At 44.8% G+C, this 21,297-nt stretch overlaps 2 protein-coding genes across 12 annotated transcripts in view; both read right to left on the bottom strand.

Moving 5' to 3' along the window:
• The window catches only part of LOC106749258 (prominin-like protein), a 44,021-nt gene extending 41,590 nt beyond the window's left edge, over positions 1-2,431 (bottom strand). For all 11 annotated transcript variants that reach the window (XR_001374840.1, XM_014628529.1, XM_014628537.1 and 8 more), the window contains exon 1: positions 2,089-2,431. Coding sequence is in view for 10 of the 11 variants with exons in the window: in XM_014628529.1 (XP_014484015.1) it covers positions 2,089-2,410 (322 nt within the window). In the remaining variant the exon portion in view is untranslated. The remainder of the gene's footprint in view (positions 1-2,088) is intronic.
• Positions 2,432-6,823: 4,392 nt separating this feature from the next.
• Positions 6,824-19,968, bottom strand: LOC106749287. The gene is made up of 12 exons (XM_014628598.1): positions 19,704-19,968; positions 17,762-18,029; positions 14,139-15,064; positions 13,871-13,997; positions 13,568-13,753; positions 13,233-13,411; positions 13,051-13,136; positions 12,569-12,788; positions 12,196-12,498; positions 11,885-12,067; positions 7,826-10,730; positions 6,824-6,981 (listed from the first exon to the last, which is right to left on the bottom strand). The coding sequence occupies exons 1-12, from the start codon at positions 19,759-19,761 to the stop codon at positions 6,843-6,845; spliced, it is 5,580 nt and encodes a 1,859-aa protein (XP_014484084.1). The 5' UTR covers positions 19,762-19,968; the 3' UTR covers positions 6,824-6,842.
• Positions 19,969-21,297: the final 1,329 nt, after the last annotated feature.

Here is a 21,297-nt window from a genome sequence, read left to right as displayed (position 1 = left end):
AATGCAGACAGAAAATTATAGTTATTTTCGGCGCCTTACATGTAAGGTTATCATCGCTAATACCATAGTAACACTTACTGAAAAAACGGTCCTCCTATTTTTGTGGTTAAAATAGAAAGGCTATGTTTGGCGCCAAAAATAATTATAATTTTCTATCAGTGTAAGATAATATAAAATCATAAAAATCATAAAATCATAAAAAATGATAAAATAACGGTAAAAAAAAAGAGTCCTAACTAACAAAATTATGCGCAAAGCCTGTGATTATCAGTCGTGAATTTATTTCGACATGAAAAATCGCGAATGTTTAATTCCCGCTCATTGAGAACGCCTCTCGGGTTAACAAAGGATAGAACACAGTCACATAAATTCAATCGTGATGGAATAAAAAGCGGCTCGCATGAGCGGACGCGTATTAAATCTGCCAAATCGATATCGATTTTATTGCGCCGCATAATTTGGTGCAATCTCGTCGCTGGACGTTGGAAATCCCCTATGTACGTACGGAATATTTCATAGAGAGGAGAGCAAGAGCATATCGTATGAATTCGCGCGAGCCGGAAAAAGTCCGTGATTCGCGGATAAAAACATTAGAAGATGTAAATTCATACTTCCAGGTCCCTCTTGAAGAACTTTTACGTAGAAATGAATAGGAGAATTAATTCGTGCTCAATCAAACGCGACGTGACTAACTTTCTCCCGATTTGGTTTTTCTTTTTCCGCGGTAGTTAAAAGTGGCACGGCGAAGGGAGCTTTTTCCAATGTTCCATACGAGAAAACAGCGTGCATTACATTACATACGTATGTATAAATTAATTTAATTAATTAAAATATAAAAACATTCGTGATAATAACAAAAGGATAATAATAAAAGGAGCAACAAACTCGCGATATATTTTTTGCATTTTCGCGAAATGTGGACGCTGTTTTCTCTTTCTTATTGTACGTCGCATTCACGAGAAAACTGTAAATCACAATCTCGCCGTCCATCGCTTCGGAAGATCAGTTGTAGCGCGACTTCAGTTAGCGCTAATTCTGATTCACCGTCTCTACGTCGTAAATAACACTGCAATCTGTAAGGAATATGGAATCGCCGAGCCACGAGTTCATTTTACTTTGTTTTTCCTTTTCCCATTTAATCGTAAATATTCATAAATACTCACAAGTACTCAGCATTAGCATCAAATTATACAAATTCAAAACACTTGCTATTTCTCCTTTTAAGATACATACATAGTATCTTGAGAAAGATTTGAGGAGAGATAAATCACGTTGAAGCAAAACGCATCGCCCGTTTTGACGCGAACGTGACTTTATATCGTTCGATCCCGCGACCTTCACGCGTAATTCGTCGACCTCGCGCACGCGATGTACGCGTCCGTTCCTAAATACAAGCCCACGTAACGGGGTTCATTAGTAAATGCTCCGAAAGCACGATATATCACGACTCGTCGATGGTTTTCAGGCTCGGCCGAAAGCTACGTAGAATTTTTCAAACGTAAAGGGACTTGTATAATAATTGTCACTTCGATATTATTACTTCAGTGAACGGTTTTTAATCGTTTTTTAAAGGTTTTTATTCTCTATGACTTTTTCTTTTCTGACGAAGATGTCTCATCGAAGAGGAATGCTCCCTTCGCTCGGTATCGCCGAGCGCGCCGAAAAATTCGATTTACGCGTGCACGCTCATCCGCGCACCATAATTACATCCCAACCCTTTCGTCTCGAGCGAGAGAACAAGCGATAAAATCTACCGTGACGCGATCGCCGGAGCGAACGTCGCGCACGCTCAATTATCGCTTCGAAACGACCGTCCTGTCCTCTCGCGCGTTTTTGACAGCCGTCTGTGTTTACCAACAAGGGACCGGCCATTTTTCGGACGCGCGTCCAACTAATGTAGCGCGTATACACAAGGAACCTATACCCTACGTGCGTACGTAGGGCGTAACCGTCGTGCAGGGCGCAAAACTTCACGCCATACCCTAACCCTGAAAACCCCATGACGTTCCGCCGCGGGCGACAGACAGACAGAGAGGGAGAGAGAGAGAGAGAGACGCTGGTTATCCCGTCGGAGAGAGATCTACTCACCTTCCGGATACGCCTGCTTGCTCTGCACCAAGTCGATGAACATATTCGTCACATTGTACAGCTGGCCCATGCCCTTCGGGTTGAACTTCGTGGTGGCGTTGTAGGGCAGCCCGGCGGTGTTGACCGTGGAGTAGCTGAGCGCCTGCGAGGCCATTATCTCGTTCAGCTGCCGGTCCAAATCCTCGCTGATCGCCCGCATGCGGTTCGTCAGACTCTCCTGGCAGAACACCGGGCACCACAAGAACACGAGCGACGCGAGCCATACTCGGAGAAGGAGCACAGGGACCGTGGCCGTTGGCCTGCGAGATTCCGCGTGATACATCGTGCGACTCGCGCCTGGGACGCGCCGCTACCGACTGCTGCTCGTTCGGCCCTCGTTCGCCCATAGCGTCATCGTCGCCGACCGGGCGGAACGCCGGAATCGGACCGCGCCAATCAGCCGTCCCCGTTCTCTCGCGCTCACGACGCGGTGCGCCGCTACGGGGCGCTGCGAGATAGCAGCATCCGCGGCTGGCGTAACCAAGTCTGCGATGCAACGGAACCGAGCGTCGTTTTCTATTGCACTTCCCCGAGACGGGATTACTCGAGCCGAAATTTGCAGGAGTCCTGATGTTTTGATAATCGTGAAACGGAGTTGAGTTCGAGTAAGTCTACCACCTGAGAAAGTAATATAACCGGTCGATTATACGTAAAAGATGAATAAAGTTACCGACGCTGCTTCGGAAAAGAATAGATTAAGAGTGCAGTTAGCGGCGATGAAGTTACGTAGTGTGAATAGCATTTCTGAATCTTGAGGAAGCATTATACGATTGCAAGGACTGATTAGATACTAGCGTGTTATCGTGACACTTGAGCTGACACCGATCTAAATGAACAGAAACGAGACGAATTTAGTCCACCGCTTAATTACCGGCCGATCCACTATTCAAAGAAACGAGGAACGGAGGGAATCGTCCATGTCCACCCGTTCCGCTAAATTAGCGCCATGTCCCGGGCCGAGTCGTTTACGAAGTAAACGCGCGCGCTCGCGTTCCGTTGTTTTATCTCGTCGGCGAAGATGTTTTACACAGAGTCATCGTACTATGCACCCGATGTCATCGTGAAACGTGACAGAGTCGGATGAGATAAGAAGTTTCGCTATCGCGTCATTGATTTGCACGAAGCGCCGATGAATAGGCTAAATTCAAATCTCAGTTGTGAATGAAGTAAATATGGCGGAGTGGGGAGAGAATTATCTTAATATAAGTTGACTAAAGGCTCGTTACCGCCGTGCGTATCACGATAGACTGGCCAATTTTGACAATCATCGTCAGTTGTAGCGAGTCGAGTCAGATAAGACGCGATTTATCGGCGAGATCGGACAGGCTGAATCCGGGTCTCGTTCGCTGGTGAGACAAATTTGGAAGGAGGGAGTGGGAGACGCTAGGAAATTGACGAAAATCTTGTCACTTTCGTGTGTGTCACTATCGAACGAGATCGAATTCGAAGATGTGACTAACCTCAGAGGTAGAATTGGGGATATAAATATATCGATGTAAGGCCAATCTTGAACAAGGATTTCGTGTGTCATGTATTGTGATAAGATTCTCATTTCGTAGAAGTAGTCACGCGTATATACGCGTCTTACGTAGAACATATAGAAAATGGCGTAAGTGAATAAAACTGATCTCTCTCGTAGGTAACATGGAAAATGCATCCGGTATTTCGTTCGGGGCGACGAAAACGACGGAGATTGGTATGTTTCTTTTCGTTTTCTGGGAAAGGGCAACTAATTACTGGAAGGATTGTGCAAGGATACGTCTCTTCCTGGAAGAGTGAGTAGTAACTTATTACACGTATACAATACATATGCGGATAATTGTTAATTTATATATTTGGCTAACACCTTGTGGAAAAATGACACCTCGTTACAGTGTCAATGGCAGCTTCTTACGCGATAATAAGCGTTACATTTTTCTCAGCGTAACAGTGATGCTTCACGTAGAGGGAAAGCGAACTCGTTGCGTGCCGTGATCACTGTCGTGAAAGATTACCGTGAGAATCGTGTACAGTAATGCTAGAATCCCCTTACAAAAGCGATTGCGTCATAAGTTTTATGACCGTGACGCTTGCGTTTATTTGAGCGCTTCTTTTTAAGACTTTCATCACCTATTCAGCGAATCTTTATCTCAACTCTGCACAACATCTGGTTTTCATTTCCGGGGAAAAAGTCGAACTTTAACAGATGAATGCATAATCGATCGATCGCAAGCTCATTATTCGTATTAACGTGCTAGAATAGCTAGAATAGAAATAATCATTTTTGCAGTAAATTAATTGAACAAGAAATATTTTTTCACACAGACTGGACAGATATTAACAAAAATTAATGACAATTTTCTGTACTATCTTGATGAAATTACAACAAATGGATTTTTTTACATGTTCCATTTTATTAATTTACGACACAAGCGCTAAGGAAAACAAAAGTGAAGAATGAAAAAATTGAGATAAAGAAAAATCATTTTTATTAGTGTTGTGACTTCCTGCTAAGAATATCTTCTAAGAACGTCGTTAAGAAAACTGTTGTTAAGCGATTGATATCGCATTGCGATAAGAGAAATACTGACTGGAATCGCGTCGGTTGTAAGCATGCCATCCATCGATTAGATCCCGAGAGTACGATAAGAGCGATTTTGTTTGGTCAATTCAAGTTCTCAATGCGCATCGTTTCTCATCGCGCCGAATTCTAGTGGCGCAGAATGTGCAGCGAAATCGGGGTCACGACTTCACGACATCGAAAAGTGCATTTCTATCACGCGAGGGCCGTTGCCTTTTGCCGCGGTGACCCGAAAACCTGCGACAGGTTTGGATAAAGGTTCCGTTGAAAGCAGGAAGAACGAAGGATCTCAAAGAAAAACGAATAAAAGTTGAGTGAAATTAGAACGGTTCTTTCAAACGAAGTTCTACTTCGATTGGTCGAATTTTTTTATATTCTCCGGGGTACACACAACTTTGGAAAATTTCAGCACCAATTCTGCATATCAATTTCGCAAGATTTCCTTCACGTACTGCTGTTACATATATTAATTTTCGCTTCCATCTTTTCTCTTCTTATCTTTCGTTCTCCGCAGGAGAATAAGTTTCGCCGATTCCTATAAATCCGAACAACCTCATCTGATGTTCGCGCGAGCAACGTTGCCGGCCATAAATCTTGCTTGCAAAGTGCATTTCGATTTCAAATTTATGGCGAACGAAATGAATTCCGTGGCGCGTATATATTTTGAAAGAATTGAGACTTATATTATATTCTTTTCGTGAAATCGGTGGAAAAGAAAACAGATTTAAAGACAGTGACCCTTGAATTTATCACGGATGGATTGAATTATGCGCCGAAGCTGTAAATCTCGAAGAGGTAAATATTAAAATTCGGGAACTTTTCTAGGATTCGACATACATTCGTCGCATTTTTATCTTGTATGATGAAAAATCACACTTCTTCAACGATAATATTAGCAACAAGATAATGTCTCGAATATCTGTAAATAACGTCATTGTAAAGATCAGTTTTCGGTCCCTCTGTAATTCAATCTCCTGATAAATTATTTGTCCTTCATGAAACGTTTAAAACAAATCTTTATTTCGATTAATCTGTAATGTATATCGATTTAACTCTGATTAAATGATGTACCACATTGATCGAAAGTGGTAAGTACGTAGATCACGTATCGGTCATTATATTGTATTTAAATTGCTGGTGATCAAATCTATATCATCGAGATGTTTGCGAATGTTGATAAATTAGTCTATAAACCTAAAACTCGATAAGCAACTTGAGATATCGGTGTGATAAGCGGCATATTTATCAACCGATTACCCTCTGTTCCCATTCGCATAATATATTTTATTTCATTCGGTGGATTCTAACTTGCAGCTAAGCGCAAAATAAATATAAAATATGTCTACATGATAACATAATCGTGCTATGGTTTGGAATGTATTTCATTAATATTAATGGTGGTGACGCTTAATCGATAACGGCGATCTTTTATGATAGCTGAAGCATAAAGCTACACAGTATGAGGAATGTAATGCCACGAAAACCGCATCTAAAAATAGCACACGCTAATCGTGCACGTCGTATGCCTCTTTTGGGTTGACGTGAAAATCTATCTTACCTTTCATGCCACATTTTAAACACGTAATAATGTGATTATGTATTTTCTCGCTTAATGCGTGTCTCTGTACTTTCTTTCGAGCTTATTCACGTAACTGGATTAGTCGTTTGTCGGCCAGACAATCAGATGGCCCGATACGGTAATTCGAAGTGGGTTATTATTCTGGTGGTTAACTCTACCTGATGACTACGCGAATTCAATTAATTTATCATTACTTAATCTATCACACGGCGAGATGATGAGAAAATGATTGTGCCTATGAAAATATAATATGCTTGTTATTTTACGTAAAGGTATCTCGCGCGTGTAAAATTGAATTCCTTGGAAACCTGGCGCAGATAGGTGTGTGTAGATAATTTAACAGGCTCATTGATGCATTATTTACTTACGCTTCTTAAATACGAGGTCTAAAACATTAACAAATTCATCGCAACGCTCCGCCTACGCCGAACTCAACATTCCCGCGCTTTCGCGAACACGTAGGTAGTGAACGGCGATACTCGATAAAAAGGTAAAAGTAGCCGGGGTTCGGAAAACTTTCCAGTGATTTTATCCGGGAATTGAAAGTACCGAGGACGAATTAAGAAGCGCGTAACTTTAAGTAGCGTGACTCCTCGATTTAATGGGCTTAGGTAATTCCTTGGCGACACTCGCGGATTCATTGGAGAGAATTCCGGGCATTTCTAATATCAATGGTAAATTCGGATCTTCTTGCGGATTCATCCAATGACTCATCCTGTAATAAAAACAAAATCGATGATCTCAGTAGGCACGAAATAATCTTATATGCTGATTAGCCTGTCGGATAAATTATATAATTTATGACGTAGTTTCGTGAATTTTATGATATATACACAGAGAAAAATGTTTCTTTAGATTTAATATATGTGTTTGCTTTTTACTTGGATTTGTTTAATATAAATAACAATTTAACATTAAGTATCTTCTTTGAAAATGTTGTATTATTAAAATGAATCATGTTGTTTGATGGGAAAAACAATATTATTTAGAATAAGTAAAAAAGGTTTCATGCTTTCAATAAAAAAATGTCATTTTAATATATATTAAACATTATTCCACTGGAATAACAAAGTTCTTTAATATGTTTCTAACGTAGTGTTACTTCTTGCAAATAATTTATTGTTTGTGATCATTATTGTAACGTTCGGATGAAAATGTAAAGGAAATATGTTATTTGACATAAAGAAAAATATTTATTGTTTGAAAAATCAAACAATCTTGTTTGTAAAATCAAACGTTCGTTTATTTACTCTATTCCAAAAGACAGATTTGTTTTAAAATTAACGAAATTTCATTAAATCCAAGAAAATCTTTTTCTCAGCGTACGAATCAATGAATTTTAAATCGTTTCGAAATTGTTTAATTTCGAATTTTATGAGAGATAGGAAGTAATTTTGTTGAGAATACCGGCGAAAATACGTGCGTTTGATATTCCTAATGAAACAGGCTTCGGTCGCTTGTGCGATCGATCGATTGCGCAAGACACGTAGGAACAGTGAGATCTCACCTCGGGATCTCAAGGTGACTACTCATGCAAATAGAATTGAAAAAAAAAATACCTGTCGGGAACGTCAGCCGATGCAATGCTCTCGACAAGTGGCGAGAAAGCGCCTTCGAGGTCGTCCACCACGTCATCTCTGTTATTATCGTAATCGGTGGTCACGAGCGTAGACGACAACGTTGTCGTAGTGGTGGTCGATTTACTTTCGTTGCGTTCGATCGTTTTAGAATCCGGCATAGAAACGTCGGTAATTGAATCATCGGTAGTCGCTTCCGCGGCAATCTTCTCGGAGGACGACAGTCCTCGATCTTGTACCAATATCCCCTCGGCTACATTATCGTCTGTCGAATAATGATTGCTCTTGGGAATTTGGTCGACAACTTCGCCGGGATATCGATGCAGCACGTTCTTCTCGTAATAATACTGCCCCGGTTTCCTGGTGACCGCTACATTGTTTCTCGTCTGCTGCACCAACGGCCTTGGGACCTCGCTGGTGACCTTGTACTGAGATATGTATCCGGAATGACCAGGATGATGAATGGTTTCGACCGCCTCGGTGACGATCGTGACGCTTTGTACCTTAATTGGTCTCGGATTAAAACCTCCTTCTTGCTTTTGTGCATAGAAGTCGATCGTCGAGACTTCTGGCCAATGTGGAGTTGGAGTTGGTCGATTCTGCTGCGGAGTGTTGTATTGCTCACTTAAGCCAGGGCTGTCAGGATTTTTGTAGGCAGGAAGGAGCCCATCGATCGATTGTTTCTGATAAGGGCCATGTGATTGGCCATCAGGCTGGTAAACAGGTCGATTCGTTGTTGGTTTCTGGTAGAACGAGGAGCTATGCGGCGAGGAGAAAAACTCACTCTTAGACGAAGTGCTGCTTTCTTTTGAGTAAGACGAGACTTCCGTCCAACTGCTTTGATAAGTCGGAGTGGCGTCAGGGTACTTGTCGTAATTGTTGCCCGCGGTGGATCCCTGCGAATACGTAGGGGATGAGTTACCCGGCCTCGTGTCTTCTCGATGAGGAGGAACATTCGTTCCGGAATTTGTGTAAAGTCCACTTTGCGGTTTGACACCAGGTCTCTTCTGGTACGCGTCAGGATCGTCGTAATCGTACGGTCTCTTTTGGTAGCTGTTCAAGTTCCATTGATGTTTGTTCGGATCAGCGGAGTAATTTTCGCTCGGCCGATCGCTCAGGTTATTGTTATTTTGTAAGTGCGAATTTCCGGCACTGCCTGGTCTCTGCGTGCTGTACGATTGATAATTCGCCGTGGAGCCTGGCCACAAGTTCACCAGAAGTCCACCGTACGCCGGTTTCTGCGTGTGATACGATTCGTCGTTCGGTCGCGACGTGCTCGGCGGCGTCGGCCTACTGTAACCCGGCTTCTGTCCGTGATGCGACTCGTCATGCGATCCGCCGTAAGTCGATCCGAAATTCGGCCGCGAGATCGCTGGAGAAGGCTTCACTCCGTCGTAACCTGGTTTATGATACGATTCGTCGTCGTCGTTCGATACGTAATTCGGCCTAGAGTTCGGCCACGTGTTCGTCGTCGGCCTCTGCTCACTGTTCGACTCGTAAAGGTGTCCCGAATTCACCATTTGAGGTCTCGGCCTCGCGTAGCTGAGATAAGCCGGGAACGAGTCGTGTTCGCGATGCGGAGATCCGTAATTGATCAAGTAACCGTTGACCTCGTGACTCGGCGTCTGAGTGGTCGGCTTTTGTTGGAAATTCGTGTAATACGTGTACAACGTAGGTCTGGGGCTGCTGGGAGAGTAGCTGTCGTAGAAGACCTGATCTTGGGCGGGCGACTTGTAACCGTAAACGAGCGGATTCGGATTGCTGGGATCGTCGTAAGCCTGAGGCACGTACGGGTAACCCGAGTGCGGAATCGTCGTTGGTATAGGTTTCATCGGTGGTCGATTCACTGGATAATTACTCGCGCCGTGATTCAACACGGAGATCGGCTTGACGGTGGTCCGTGGCTGTATCTTAACGCGCGATCCATAAATACCGTCATTCACGAAGACGGGCGAGTTCACAGCGTTGTTTTGCACCACGATCGTCACGTTGTCCGGCCGTCCGATGGGTCTCTTCACGATGATCTTGTTGTTCTGATTAATACTGCTCTTGAAAGGCTCCTGTGGCGGCGTGATCTTCGCCTGTTCCCGATTAACACTGATTTTTCTCCTCATATACGTGTTTTCTTCCTTCGAGCGGGAAACAGGAGGACCGCTCGGATCGCTCGCCGTTCGCTTCATCTTCGCCTGCGGATTGAATCTAAACTCGAACGACCGTTCGGCCCAAAACTCGAGGTCCAGTTGGCCGATAGTCGGGTCATGGCATGGCAGACGTCGGTTCTTCAACGTGTCCGCCGCGAGCAAGACGAACGGCTGTATGGTTTCGATGGCGTCCATCGTTTTGCACAGCACCTGTGCCAGAGTGGCTCGTCGAATCTGCTGCAGCTGGCCAGCAGTGAAGCTGCTTTCGCTTTCGGGGTTCTCGTACCAGAATCGATCGCCGCGCCGCAAGTTGCTGAATTGCTGGCCGATTATGCAGGCGAGAGTAGGGCCGACTAGACCGCCGACCACCGACTTTTCCGCTAAGCCGGCCGGGAAGAGATCGATATCCTCCACCGACGCGTAAAGCGATTGGAATTTTCTCGCGGCGCTCTGCGACATCATCCTCTCGAGATCCTCGAAGGTTCTTATCGGCGACAAGCCACAGGGCTCGCGCCATCGCACGTAAGGCGGCAGACCGTGATCCCGGCCTCTCTGAATATTGAGAGAGGCCAGATCCATGCCGAATGCGAAACTGGGAGTCTGAAAAAGGTGATTCGTCATCTCCTCGCTTATGAATTCGTCCCTCCGCTGGCAGGGCTGATTCGCCAGACCCAGGACAAGGCGATCGACCGAGCCCGCAGTCTCCAGGTTCACTGGGTTCCTGAACTCATCGTGGATCGAGACATCTGCAGTAATATTATTATTATTGTTCAACTTTATTCACGGGAATTCATCCCTTTGGCACAGCGCTATTACACAATGTATATATATATATATATATATATATATATATATATATATAAAGAGCGACAGAAAAGAAATGAAAAATATTTATCAAATATATAAAAAATAGAAACTAAAAAGTATGATAAGGAAGAAGAAATGGGTAAATCCTCCTCTGATTTAATTGCAAAAACAAAATATATGACATATGTAACAAAAGAAAAAAAAAACGTATCATGAGAAGCTTAAATTTAGATGACTAATGATAGCACCTTTAAAAGAGGATGATGATATGATGAAAATTGATATTATTATTAAGATCATTAGCAAACAGGGAGAAGCGATTTAGTAGTTTCCACCAAATATAAAACGTACAATACTGACCAATATGGAGAAGTGGGAAACATCTAAGAAACTTGCCGGGTTAAATTTAATTAAGACTAAAATATCAGGATACAATTAACTAGGCTCTTTAATATTTTAAATAAGAACAATAAGTCCGTAATGGTTCATCTATCTTTATGAAACAATTGACCCAATTCGATCCGATTCAATGGGTAAAGATAAATTTAATCATTGGCAGATAATTGGCTTATCCAAATAAAAACTGACCCGTTTAAGAAAATGATTTTAAATGCGTTCAATGAGAACCGAATAACAATTCTGAAAAGGGTAGCAAATTGTAAAGCCGAATTCAAGGTGTGGTCTGACCAGAAGATAATATAAAATTGATAACGTCCGAACATATTTAGTTGATTTTTTTATTAAAGAGGAGAGAGAGAGAGAGAGAGAGATGCCATTCACACACAATGATCTTTAACTTAATGAAGTTCAACACGACCGTAATTATGCTGTAAACATCGAGACAATTCTATCTCTTGCGACGTTTGCGAGCAATTAATCTGTGTGTACAACTGCGACGCGGTAGAACGCGCTTCGTCGCACGTGTCTCGCGAGTGTTTACGTTTATAGTTCTGCTCGCGTGCACTTGTCGCCCTAAATATATTCATATTCCCTCCTCATAAATAATTGATATGAGTATTTCCCCGAGATCGTACGATTTGTTATCCCTCCGCTGCGTGTCGAGGTAACACGTGAGAATTCTGATCTTACTCACTGTTAAACAAGGGCCTGTGATCGCTGTCGAATCTCACGAAACTCCGCTGAACCAGCGAGTGACCGAATCGATAAGCTGCCGTGGAAAAAGCGTTCGCGATGTTAGGATTTACAGCCGGATCGTAGCCTTCGTAGTAGCCTTTCTTCAGGACTTCCAGGTCAAAGATTTTCATTACCTGGGGACCTGGAACAGCACGGCGCTCTTAGAGACCGTCGGTTTCTCTCTCTTAATATTTACAACACCGCCGGCGGTTGTCGCGGCGTCAATGAATACGGTAACGGACGACGTGGGTGAGGTAGAAGTTCACTCACCAAGAATGATCGGCAAGAACTCTCGATAAGTTATATGCTGAACCACGGCGCCGACGATCCTTCGCGTCTCTTGAAAAAGTTTCTCGTCGCTCCAGTGGGAGTTGAGCGCGGACAGTTCGGTGGCTATCCTGTTGTGCAGTCTCAGAAAGACTATGTGCAAAGATGTGAGAGCCGGTTGCTCGCTGAGACGTCCGTCGCCCGCACGGAAGCAGGTCGTCGACAGAGATCCGAGTTTGCATAGATCGGACTCGTGTTTCGGTAGCAGAGGTCTGCGCGACTGAATCTTCCCGTACTGCAGCAAGCCTGCGGGGAAGGGGGAGGAAAGAGTGCGTTTAAAAGGATTCGCGCAAATGGAGAATCGAGAGGCACTCACCGTTACGGAACAACCTCAGACTGTCGCTTTGCAGGGCGTTACTGCTGTAAACCATCGAAGCATCTAGGTAACTGGTCACCTGAGACAACTGCTCCCTAGCGCCGAATTCGCAACCCTCCTTCGGGGCCGGGCCGCTTCTGAGGAACTCCAGACACCTGACGCCCAGGGGACCGTAGAAGCTGTCACGTAAATTCACCGCGATCGGCAGACACTCCGGGTGCTATCGGCATTCGTGCAAAAGTATACAGTACCGCGCTTCAGGTCCGTCTTTCCTCACTGGGATACGTCAAAACGCGAACGCTTTTTCGAATGTAAGAAATAGGTCGGTTCGTAAATCCGCGATTTAACGCGCCGCTTGTGTCAAAAATACGGTGGGGAGATTTAATGCGCAACGCTCGACAGGATGTGGAGAGCTCGTCCCTTTAGAAATCAAATGTAAAATGAAAATTGGAGAGGGTCACTTTGTTCGTTACGCTCGTTACCATAAATTCAGGCGGTTGAAATCCGACACCACCCGGTAAGCAACACTGCGGCACCGTGCCGTTGAATCCTCTGCTCTGTCCGGTCGCTGTCGATACAGTAAATATAATTACACGGCCTCGAAGAGATATATGGAGATATGTGGTGAAAAATGAAGAATCAAATCAATCCTTTAATGACACACCTGTCAAATCATGATCCACAAACTGTCCCCATTGCATCAGCATATGTGTGATGGAAGCCAGAGGTACGTCTTGATCTTCGTGGATTAGGCTCGTGATGTCTCGCGCACTTGGTAGCGGCCTCCCGCTCGTCGATCTTCGCACGCTTTGGACGTCATCGTGATATACCGCCGGCAAAAATCTGCAGGGTTGTCAACATTTTTCGTGCGCGATAGATGGGGCGCAGGTTCTTTGTTATATCACTTCGACATTCGGGACATTCTTACATCGAGCTTTTCGAAGCTTCGAATTTCGCCGCTTGCGCGTCGCTTTTATCATTATTATTATTATTCCTTACCTCTGCATCGTGGACATCGCAGAGCCCCACCAGAGATTTTGCAAATTATTGCAACTGCCGTCGGAGGTCCTGTACCTCAGGCTGGCCGGAGGGCATTGAGGTGTGCCTCGTCGCGGGCATTGTTGCTCCAAAGAGGTTCTTCGAGTGCTCCGTGATAAAGGTAATTCTAACGGCGCGCCGGGAAACCTGAGGAAAGAACGGGCGAGGAGTAGAAATAGACGCAAAGTTTTCCGCGAGATACAACTGTCCGGGTGTCATCGATCGGCGTTGCCGAGCTTACCGTTACCCGCTACGGAAACTTACTTTTTCAGGTACATGGCGGTGCCTTGAAGAGTCGCATAGCCGAATCTCGCCAGGTTCCTCGCCTCGTCCGACTGTTCGTTAAACGCCGCCACGTATCTCGCCGGTTCATCCTTCTTCAGATAAAGACCTATATTTTTGTTTCGTATCGTATCATGAGAACTCTTCCTCGCGATTGCGAATAATGTCGCTTAACGTGACTTATTATGGGCGGGGGAGGGGGGGGGGTGCTTCGCAACGAATCGAATTCGTCCTCTCTTTCAATGCTTACCCATCGAGTACAGTTTCGGCTCCTGGACGTAATAAAGATCGTGCATGGCTCGCAGTCCGAAATTCGCAGCCTCCATTAGATCATCCTCTCCGAGTTGCCACTCTTCTTCCTCGCCGTTGCGGCTCACCGCGGTGTGATTTTCAATTCTCAGATTAGCGGATTTCACGACGGTCTGCGCGATCACGCCGGTCAGTCGTCTGCTTGGGCTTTCGTCTGGCTTTTCGGCGAAGTTTCCCTTTCCCGTTGAAGAAACTCCACCGGTGTTGGAATCCTTGTCCGGCGCGGCACTGTCATTTCGTACCCGAGAAACTTCCGCTTTCCGTGGCGCGTTACTCTTCACTTTAGCCGACGATTTCGTCACGTTGCCCTGGACACCCGTGTTTCTCAGCGACCTCACACTCGAGGAAGGCCCCTCTTGGCGAGCGAGCTTATTTTCTGTCTCTTTATTTTTCCCATTTCCCACTTCCTCTTCCTTTTCTCCTTCGACTGGATTCGTTACGACGGAGCTTTCAGAAACACGCGATGCGTTCAAAAATTCATGTCGGATTCCATCTCGTATCTGATTCGACCCTTTCGCGGCCACGTACGTGATTCCGTCGGAAATTCCCGGATGTAATACATCCGTTACTGCCTCTGTCTCTCTCACCGGCGACTTGTGCACGTACTTCGGACGCGTTGCTTCGATAGGATACGTAGTGGTATTTGCCTCGGTTTCCTGGATACCTCGAGTTAAAGGATTGTAGTCTGATGAAATATTTACTCCTTCCCTCGTAGTGTCCGTTGACGCGAAAAGCGATTGCTCGTCCTTACCGGAAATTGTAACTTTGAGATTCGACGTTTGAGTTTCGACATAGGATTCTTCTTTATCGTTTTCGTCTCTCGGCCTCGATGACAATGCGCAGGAAGAGAGGAAAGAGAGGACGACGCTGACAAATAAGATAACAATTGTTCGTTACACTGTGACGTATCAAATGAGACGTTAAATAAATATAGAAAAATCGCACTTTCTGTAATGATCTGAAAAATAATTTGGAAAGCTTCGCATTTCCAAAATTTTCACATCTATATTAACATTATATTTTATAGCTGTTTGAGGGGTTTTATATTTTTTTAAATCCAATTAGTGAAAATGTCACTAAATGAATCCGTGGAACAATATTATAATAAAGTGAGTATCCATTAATTTTTCGTGGAAACCCTTCTACTCGGTTCTTTTGTCCAATACTTCATTGATTCTGACCAGTGAAAGATTCATTACAAATCGTTATTACGCGTCTCATAGCGAAACTATATATACATATCGTATATGCGTTCAACCATATATCGTATTTGACGTAATTCATACGGTAGCAGATTCAAAAGCTAACGGTTTTGAGTTCAAGTCTCTCACGTGGATAAGCGTGTTTTCCAAGTATGATATAAATTAAATCAATTAAATATAGTTAATAATATTTCAGGCAAAATCACTGACAATATCTTAAGAGTATGATTAAGATAAAAAAAATCAGTAATAAATAACATCTTTTTTCACTGTTTCTGTACTTAGATTTTTCCAATGGAAACGGTTGTTGCTTAACCGGTTTTTGCGGCGAACTTTTACTGATTTGCAATGACATATATTATAACTATGATCACTAGTGACTGTCGACTACTTCTCATTGTGCCGATTATACTTTAGAAAGTACGATATCTCGATAACGGTTTATCACTCATTGCGATATATATTTCGATAACGTTTGTGCGTATACTCCGTAACGATAAATTAAAAATGACACATTTTTAACATTTTTTCCACACACGACATTGACCTTATCGCAAGCCAATCTGCATAATCAAACACGAGTGTTTCATTCACGCTCGCGATACGACGCTTGCGAACAGCTATTTATCGCGCTACAACTGCTTTCTCTGTTCCTCCGCGTTTTTTCACACAATGTAATATTTTAATAAATATTTAAGGCCCTGCGTTCTCTCGCAGGATAATCGCGTAATCATTCACTATTATGATGTTACCGTCGGTTCACACAGGGAGCATCACACCCATTATGTAAATTGAATGTCACGATGTCGTGACATTAAAAACTAATATTATATTGCGTGAATAAAAGTCGTGGTATTTCCCGCGTCGCGTGAAAATAGGTCTCAATGCACAGTCGATACCACATTTTTTAATTTGACTGGACGATCGGCCGGAGCGACGATTAAGAACGGTCGACGACCTGCGCGTCGCGAGATAATGCGAGATGTTAAAGTAATAAAAAGGAAAACCGGACGCGGGCCGAAACATTTGCCAAATGAAGCTGTCGGCATGGTGTTCGTGGTGTTAGGATTGAGAGAGAGAGAGAGAGAGAGAGAGATATATATAACGGGACACCACCGGCTTGTGGAACGGCGAAGGCATAAAGAAATCATATTGACCTTGTTGAGTTTCTGGGGAAATCCTCGTGAATTTTAACAACGCATACGCGTCGAAAGTACCGGTGTAATGTCGCGATGGGTAAAAATACGCAGGATCTTATTTAATGCGGCGATTTCCAGATGTCGGTTCAACTAATCCTCAGGCGAGAAAATCATTCGATTATTACCGATACACCGAATTAATTCGAAGTTTCAGGGCAGATCTGCAAACGTCGTCGGCAAACATCGTTTATCTTTAAATTTTTGATCGCGCACAAAACGTTACATACCAGATGCAGCTCGCGATGTTCGCCCACGACGTTCGCGCGACTGCGAGGATTTACGAGGCGGGAACTACCGAATATATCGACTCACAGGGCTGCAAGGCGCATTTTGCTGCTCGGCGACATGTTGCACTCACAAGACTCGTCGGTGCATATTCGTCGATGCCAAGTTCGCGCGGAGGTAAAACCGTCGTGTCGAATGGACGCGGAAGAGGAAGAGCGCGAGAGAAAGAAAGAGGAGCAAAGGATGAGGTTGCGCGCGTGTGTGAATCGTCGAGGCGGCCTTCTCGAGGACGGTTAACCAGGTACTAACCGGCGATCAGATCGGTCGACTGGTCTTATCCTCGAGGAAGGATGGTGCCTCCGGGCAGCGGGCTTTGTTTTTTTTATTCGTCGACGCCGTCGTCGTCGTTTTTCTCAGCATTTTTACTGTTATACCGCTTCTTCGCGTCGTCTCCTGATTTCGACCGCCCGCTTGATCGCGCGCTAGTTTCGTGGACGAGGTCGTCCTGTCCCATCGTCCGAACGTCGCGGCAAGACGAGACGGGGGACCGATCTCCCTGTAATTGTCCGGATATTAAAAAAAGAGAGACAGAAAAAAGGGAGACAGTCGTTAAACGGCGTTAGACGAGTCGGAAGGAACGGATTATGTTGATTAGTGCATCGATGCCGGATCGATGTCTCTCGCGGACTGGTCGTTGGCCTTTAATTGTCGGTGGCCCGATAAGCTCGCGCTCGTTCCACTTTTCGTCGGAGACCTCGGCACTCGCTTGTCCATCCGCGCGATCACGCGACGAAGAGTTCCGTTGACTTCCGAAGTTTCCGCGCAACTCACGTGTCGTCGTGCTGCTCGCGCGCGCGCGCGTAACATCGTTACGTCGTCGCCGTCGCCGCAAGATACGCGATTCATTTCGCGTGCTGCAATTACAGTTATTAATTTACCTCGTCAGTGCCGGGCGGCTTTCTCCTGCGCTTGCAAGCTCGCTATCGCTTTGCCCGTGCCATAGAGCACCTTCGCGCGCACCTGGACCCTCCTCGTGGTCGTACAGGCCGTTCCAGAAGTGGACGACGAACTTCCGGTGTTGCCACCGGAAGTCGTGCCCAACTGCAAAGTGCCACCCGCGTAATTCGTCCCTCTGCAACTCGTGCAGCCCTCCGACATGATGCCACCGCCGCTGATATCGTTCCGTGCTATTGTTACAAAGCCGTCCTAAATGAACAGCAATTTCGCGATAATTGTAAGCTTGACGAAGAGTGACGTTTACGATGTTGGCTGACGGTTCATTTTGAGTACCTCAGATGTATTTTGTTTTTGTTCTTAACCCTCTAACGGTAAGATCGGATTCAACTTTATGCTGTTTTGTCCATTGTTCACCTAACTGATGTACAACATGTAAAAGAGGCAAATGATAACATGAGACTTCTTTCTCTGTTCAGTTCTGTAGGCGAAAAAATTCAACAAAGTTCACTAACTAACTTTAAATAATTGCGGTATAACACTTTGGAAAACGCTTCGGCGTTCTGAAAATCCATCTTGCCATTGAAGGGTTAATTTTTTCAAACCTTAAACTTTTAAGCCTTCGCTTGTTGTTATATGATACATAATTTCGAAAGAACGACAGCTTGAATTTGCTATTGTACATAATTTATATTAAGTACCTTCGCCTTTGCGAGTGATGCACAGTTTTTCGTGTTGAAGAAAGAAGTAACACGTACCGCGTATACTGAGCAAATGCAGAGGTCAGGGCGGCTTGAATAGGAGAACGGAAGGAAAGCATAAAACGCCTTTGACGGTTATAAGCGTCGTATTGTGTCACAACGTCGTTCATAATGCCGGACATAACCGTCACTGTCGGTTAATATATTAAGTGCCGCGTCATGTGCGTATATACGCGATTTTCTCTCGAGGACGAAAATTACAACTTCACGTCCCACGTCGCACGGTTGACGCGATTCTCAGCACATATATATAATAATAATCATTTTTAACTCATCGCGCTTCATTAGAGATACAATTTTCGCACTCCTCGTTTCCTTTGATCTTCAACCCGAACGATTTAATCGAAAGCGACTAGGTCGATCGATGGTTATAATTAGCGATCGGCGATAATTAATTAGAGCTCGTTACAGCGTCGCAATGACCGTCTCTGTTAGATCGAGATGTCCCTACAATTGAGCTTCTTTGGTAATCTAGAAATAACCGAGTTAACCTCGAGCCTTGCGCCTGTTATTAATTATATACGGCAGTTATTAATTACAGTTGGGTAATATTGCGCAATTGCAACACGGACGACTTTTTGCCATTTCTTCGCAGTTGAAGGCACGTCGGCAGTCTGTTATAATGTGCAGCGCGCGGCTCTGACCCGCGTGCCGTTCACCATAAATCCGGGAAAATCTGGGTTAATTATACTAATGGCAATATATGGCGAGCCTTCGTACCGGTGACCTTACCGGAAAAAGGCGAAACTCCGTAACTTCCTTGCCTGGTCTGTTAAAATGGATTCTACGAAGAAATGTAGTTAAGTGCAGAGAAAAAAGACGCAAAAATAATACGGGTAAGATTAATCGTACTTTTTACAGTATAATACACGGGCGCGTCTAAAGAAATCTCTGTCATATCTCAAATATTCGATCGGACGTGTTTGTGAGGAAATTATTCGTCTCCGTTGACCCTGTTACATTATGAAACATTTTATCGAGAGACACGACGAGAGAAGAACGAAAAAAAAAAAGATCGTCTCGCACGACTGCGCAATTATTAAAAGTTCAATAACACATTTTGACAGTTCGATTTCACACGTAGCTCCGGTTTGTTACATTTTAACGAGTCAAAATATAAAATCCTGCTCTCTCTCTCAGCGTCATCGATCAATGAAAAACTTACTAATATCGCCGGCGAGTTCTTTCAATGAGACAACTCGACCGTCTCCGAGCTCTGTCATGAACCACCCCGAATTATCGGACGAAACATCCCCCGAGGATCGATTGGTATCCGCTGCTTCGGCGAGGATTTTCACACAAGATTGGCAGCGATTCTGCAATCGCGACAGTCCGAAAAGCACGCGTCGCGCGACTTTTCGCGCCTGACTTCTTCAGCGCCTCTTTATATACCGCGGCGGTCTCTATCCGCGGGTTTTAAATCGACGACAAAGGACGTTATAGCGTGTCCGCGTCCACTGTGCGAAGGCGCCGAAGGAACTGATCGGCCGTGTTCCAAATAGCCGGTCGGTAGGCTTCACCGAACACTCGTCTCTCTTTTCTTCTTCTTCCTCCGCGTCGTGCCGGTCGTTTGTCGTCAGCGTCGTCGCCGTCGTCGTCGGGGTCGCCGTCTTCGTCGCCATCATCCATCATCTCGTTTGCAGGAGGGCGACGGAAATCGAGACTATTCAAACCGAATCCGGTTGACTCGCGGAAACGGCGGCAATCATTGAAACTACGAGTGCAATGTGTGTGTGACCCCCTCGATATCGAATTCAATATAGAAAGTGACGATTCAAATGTATCAGCCTTTGTACCTAGAATTCGTTTAGAATTTTTGATACTGAAGGAACATGGAAATTCTGACAACAAACGTAAGGAGAAATTTTATCTTGATAAAAAATCATTACCTTTATAAGAGATTACGCACAGATCTTTATTTGATTGATCTCGTTAGAGATTTATTTCCGTCGATCGCGAGGGTTTTTTCTTCTCAACGGTCACCCCTCAGGGTTAACAACTGCGCTGAAACAATGCACCTTCGCACACGTGTCTGCGAATACGTTCGATAAAGATTTTCCGCGCGCTGAAATCCATCCCCGGTCTATCTCTTTCTTTCTCTATCTCGATTTCTTTGCGCGGCTGACTCACGAATTGTAAAAGAGGGAGAACGAAGGAGGGCGAAAGGGTCGAGTGTATATTCGGAGAAGGAGGGGGTATTGTGTGTGCACACGAACGGGGAGCTGCGAAACGTAACCTTCGTTCGGTAAAAATTCGACCGGCGAGCGAACGGCCGGACCTTGTGCCCCGCATAATTCTTTCGCAACTCGGCTACAACACATGCACGTGCGCGCGCCGCGGCCCCAGAGATCCGTGTAAAATCGCGGTTCGCCAAGGTGGGATACGTGGCTGCGGTCGCCGGATGCGTTTCTGGGCCTTCGCGCCATCGGAGGGTGCCCGTGGGCAAAAGTGGGCTACCATCGGACGCATTGATAAGATCCTTGATTTTTGCTTCGTGTGAGAGGCGTAGGTGTGCGAATGAACTGTTGTCAGATTCGAAATTTTTCACACAGAGGGAAATACATAATAACCGCGCCGGCTCGAATCGTGCTCGCCATTGTGTCCTACGGCTGTCACGCGAGCCAAGTCGGCGTAATAATTTGATTGATACTCCCACCGCTCGTTGCATATTCGGTCGTTGGCCGAAATCGCCATTAATGGGATTTGTTTTGCAAATTTGCGCACAGCTTTGCATCAGAATGCGGGATATTGATCATCCT

Source organism: Dinoponera quadriceps, unplaced genomic scaffold, assembly GCF_001313825.1.
Source record: "Dinoponera quadriceps isolate SergipeBrazil2010 unplaced genomic scaffold, ASM131382v1 scaffold2952, whole genome shotgun sequence".
Taxonomy (NCBI): domain Eukaryota; kingdom Metazoa; phylum Arthropoda; class Insecta; order Hymenoptera; family Formicidae; genus Dinoponera; species Dinoponera quadriceps.
This window is presented reverse-complemented; position numbering and strand designations above follow the sequence as displayed.

What these genes read in the sequence shown, in the direction of transcription:
- LOC106749287 (XM_014628598.1), bottom strand. Translation starts at nt 19,761, where the DNA reads ATGACAGAGCTCGGAGACGGTCGAGTTGTCTCATTGAAAGAACTCGCC. An exon ending in AGCCGCCCGGCACTGACGAG is followed by an intron (nt 15,065 to 17,761) that starts GTAAATTAATAA and finishes CTTATTTGTCAG; the next exon opens with CGTCGTCCTCTCTTTCCTCT. An exon ending in TCGGCTGACGTTCCCGACAG is followed by an intron (nt 6,982 to 7,825) that starts GTATTTTTTTTT and finishes TTTTTATTACAG; the next exon opens with GATGAGTCATTGGATGAATC.